The 3,842-nt window shown below is 33.0% G+C and overlaps 1 protein-coding gene across 1 annotated transcript in view; it reads left to right on the top strand.

Annotated features, from left to right (window-relative positions):
• LOC21410539 (alpha-L-arabinofuranosidase 1) overlaps positions 1-2,406 on the top strand; it is a 6,929-nt gene extending 4,523 nt beyond the window's left edge. Inside the window, 4 exon segments of the mRNA XM_024175351.1 lie at positions 3-55; positions 163-361; positions 848-994; positions 2,021-2,406. Of these exon segments, the coding sequence (XP_024031119.1) occupies positions 3-55; positions 163-361; positions 848-994; positions 2,021-2,173 (552 nt within the window). The 3' untranslated portion in view covers positions 2,174-2,406.
• The last annotated feature ends 1,436 nt before the right edge of the window (positions 2,407-3,842 follow it).

The raw sequence follows: 3,842 nt of genomic DNA, 5'->3' as shown, positions 1-3,842 counted from the left end.
AGGTCATTGAGATGGTGAGCTATGCCCCGCTCTTCGTGAATAACAATGACAGGCGGTATCTATCTATCCCATTCTCTTAAAATGTTGGTCCATTAATTGAATATCTCGGAACAACACTGGTGAAATATGTTTATGAAATTGGAAAACTTTCTTTGATTAAAGGTGGAATCCAGATGCAATTGTCTTCAACTCCTCAAAGGCGTATGGAACTCCTAGCTACTGGGTTCAACGTTTTTTCACAGAATCAAGTGGGGCTACTCTTCTTAAATCAACACTACAAACAAATTCGTACGCATCGCTACTCGCCTCCGCTATTTCTTTTAGAAGTTCAGAAGATGACGAAACTTACCTTAAAATAAAGGTATAACCAGTGGTTGCATCTTACTTTGAGAGATCTTATGCTGTGCAATGATCGATTTCTTGTTTTATGTTCAAAATGACATACCTTAATGTCTGACGTCTATATAATCTGTTCTTTTACCCAGTCTATATCAAGTATGCTTAACAAGTAACTGACATATTTTCACTAACGATATACATTGCCCCTTGTTTTATTTATAGATGTCCACACCTATTGCCAAATGTGGTCATTTTTTGTTCTTTACTCTTCATACATTTCTTTGATATTTTGACATTTATTATGCAAGGTAACTAGCCATATTCCCTTGTTTTGGTCTAGAGAATGGTCTGAACAAAGACTAAAATATACATTCTATTTCTTTTGAAAAGAGTCATATTTTGTGTTTTGAGTATTGATGGATCCGTTATGGACTATATCCATTGTGGTCAATACGATTCATGCTCAATGCATTGCAAATTTCTCACTGGGCGGCTAATGACTCTGCAGATTGTAAACTTTGGAAGCGACACTGTAAATCTCAAGATTGCAGTAAATGGATTGGATCTGAATACAGTTCGACTTTCTGGGTCAAGTAAGACCGTGTTCACATCCAGTAATCTGATGGATGAGAATTCTTTCAATGAGCCAACTAAGGTACTTGACTAACCTCTGTGAACCATTTACTGCATTTCAACTCAATTTTGAGTTGTATTGCTTCTATGCACTCCTATACTTGACGAAATAGGCTTTTCTGTACTAAACTTGTCTCACTGGCGCTCCTTTTATGATCACTTCTAAGAGAATTTCATTTCCCATTTAATACTCGCTGTTTGATCTTATTTCATAAATGTGATTACATGAGATATTTGATTAGGTTGCATTCAAAGTTTTATTGGTTACCTTCTCTTCTGCACTTTTTGTAGTATGTATAGTTTTTCTTGTGTTGCTTGCCTTGCCTCGTTTGGAAATTGTCTGAACACATTCCTCTCATAAGGTCATACCGAGTTTTATCTATTAGTTGTTTCTCATTCTGAACGAACAATGTGTGTGCGCGCGCGCGTGTTAACATACAATAAATAAATAAATAAATATTGACGAGTTTTTAATGATTACAGTTTTCATCTATCGTCACTCATTAATGTTGTGGCGTGATAAGAATCCAATTTCATTAATTCTCATGCACTTGTATATATATATACACAATATATATATGTATGGATAAGTTTTCAATAGTTATGTTTTCATAGTGGTTACCTATCAAATATAAAAATTTAATAACGTGACATGATAACAATTCAATCTTATTAATGGTCATAATTTTTTTTTATCAACTATTTAATTTATTACCATCTTCGATCAAATATCTTACGGCTAAACTAATGATATCCATCAAATATTAGAGTAACCATATATATATATATATCTAAAAAAATATATGAAAAATAAAAAACCATTATATATTGCACCTGCAAACATATCCCTTCAAATTGTTGTTGTTGTTGTTGTTTTAGTCCTTGTTTCGAACCCTTTTGTTTTTGTTTGTTGCGGGGCTATTTCTTTTTTGGTGTCCAAGTTCTGTCTTTATCTAATCTTATAAGAAGTAAAAGAATAGCAATATCCCCACATTTTGTTACATTTCTGCAATTTTTTTTCACACACTTTCCACCAAATTAAATGCAGGTTGTACCAACCAAAAGTCTGCTCAAAACTGCTGGAGAGAACATAGATGCTGTAGTGCCTGCACATTCTTTAATTTCATTTGATCTGTTAATAGAAACAAGCAGTATCAGGATTGCTGGAACTGGCTCTCTCTCTTCTAGATCATCTATGTAAATAATTAATGGGTATACCAAATTATGTAATAATATGCAACTTTAATGTCAGGCCAGTAATTAAAATGGTTGGCAATCTTTGCCAATCAACTTTCTAGTATTTATATAAAGTAAAAGTTGCTGATCCTCCAGTCTCCTGCTTGAATCATATACTATTTACTTACCAAACATATATGCAACTTTGATTTATTGATGTATATGCATGCGTTGTACCCTCCTAGTATATGTTTTGTTTTTCATTGGTTCCCTCCCAAGTATTATGATTAAAACAATGGTACACTTTTGTCATGACACTAGTAGAAAGCACTTGCTATACACGTGCATATTTAACATAATATATATATATATATATATATATATATATATGTGGATGGGCTTCCATCTGGCACCAAGAACTTGCCATTTCTCATCTGACAGCTAGCTAAACTGTTGGATTAAAAATGAATGGATGAGATCACATGGAGGGTAAGTTAAAAGTAATATACTATGCCCCCCCTCAACTTTTCCATATTTACAATTACATTTACTTATTCATACCAAATAATTATATAGCCCCCTAAAAAATTAAAAAATATATTTTATTCCCCCAACATTGAAAAATATTACTTTAAATCAAAACTAAATAATATCTCTAAGTTCTTAATAAGATCTTTTTTTCCTTAATAATAACTTGGATTATTTGTTAAAGTTAGTTTCTTGTTTCTTAGTTAATTTTATTTTTCACTAGTGTGCATGTCCCCTTTTAAAAAAGAATGAGTACATAATAATAAGTTAGGCAAAGTGTATAAATTATGCATTATAATGTTTTTAGATAGAAAAAATACAGCATCCTAACAAATATAATCAATTAGACATTAAATAATTAATTTAACCATAAAGTTCTTATAAAATTTCAGTCTTGTCCTCACTGTATAAGAAAAATTATAATTGTGTTCTCACTGACAAATTGGAATATATATGTTTTTTATTTGATAAAAAAAAAATTTCATAGTAGCTCCACAAAAAAAAAAAAAAAAAAAAAAAAATCTGACTCTATCATTAGTTAGTCTCTCTCACCAAAATTTTTGGCTTCGTCACTGTATATACTCATGGGCACTTTTAACAGCCTTTTCTATTGAAAAAATGTTAAAAGAATAATTTTAAAATGTAACTCAAAGTGAACTTGTTACATGCTCCAGCGTAATATAATTGATAGCAAGATAAAATATCTATTACTATTGTTATATTAATATTACAATATTAAAAGTGAGAGTTCCCTTTTGGTGCTACTCAAAAACTTGGCTCACGCCTAAGTGGCTAGGGTTGCTCTCCTCAAGAGGCCGCAAGTAAGTATACATTTTTTAGGGATCGGAGTTGGATGAGCCGCCTCTTGGCGGTCTCTAACCTCCCGGCCTTGTGTAGTTTTTGCTTTTCTTTTGGTTCTCTTGCCTTATTTTGCAGGTAGGTGGTGCTCCTCTATGGGTAGGGTGGATCTTAGTAGATTTGGATTTGGTTTTGCTTTGTAGTTTACCTTATGTTGTATGCTACTGCCGAAAGTTCACAAAGATCACCGTGGTCGACTTCGTGCCGTTGGAGGTGTGAGACGTCTCCGGTTTGCAGCCGTGTAAGGGGAAGAGGCCGATGCTTTTCAATCGTAGATCTATGACACGTTCGTTGTAGGATCCTGCTGA

Source organism: Morus notabilis, unplaced genomic scaffold, assembly GCF_000414095.1.
Source record: "Morus notabilis unplaced genomic scaffold, ASM41409v2 Scaffold78, whole genome shotgun sequence".
In the NCBI taxonomy this organism is placed as follows: Eukaryota; Viridiplantae; Streptophyta; class Magnoliopsida; order Rosales; family Moraceae; genus Morus; species Morus notabilis.
This window is presented reverse-complemented; position numbering and strand designations above follow the sequence as displayed.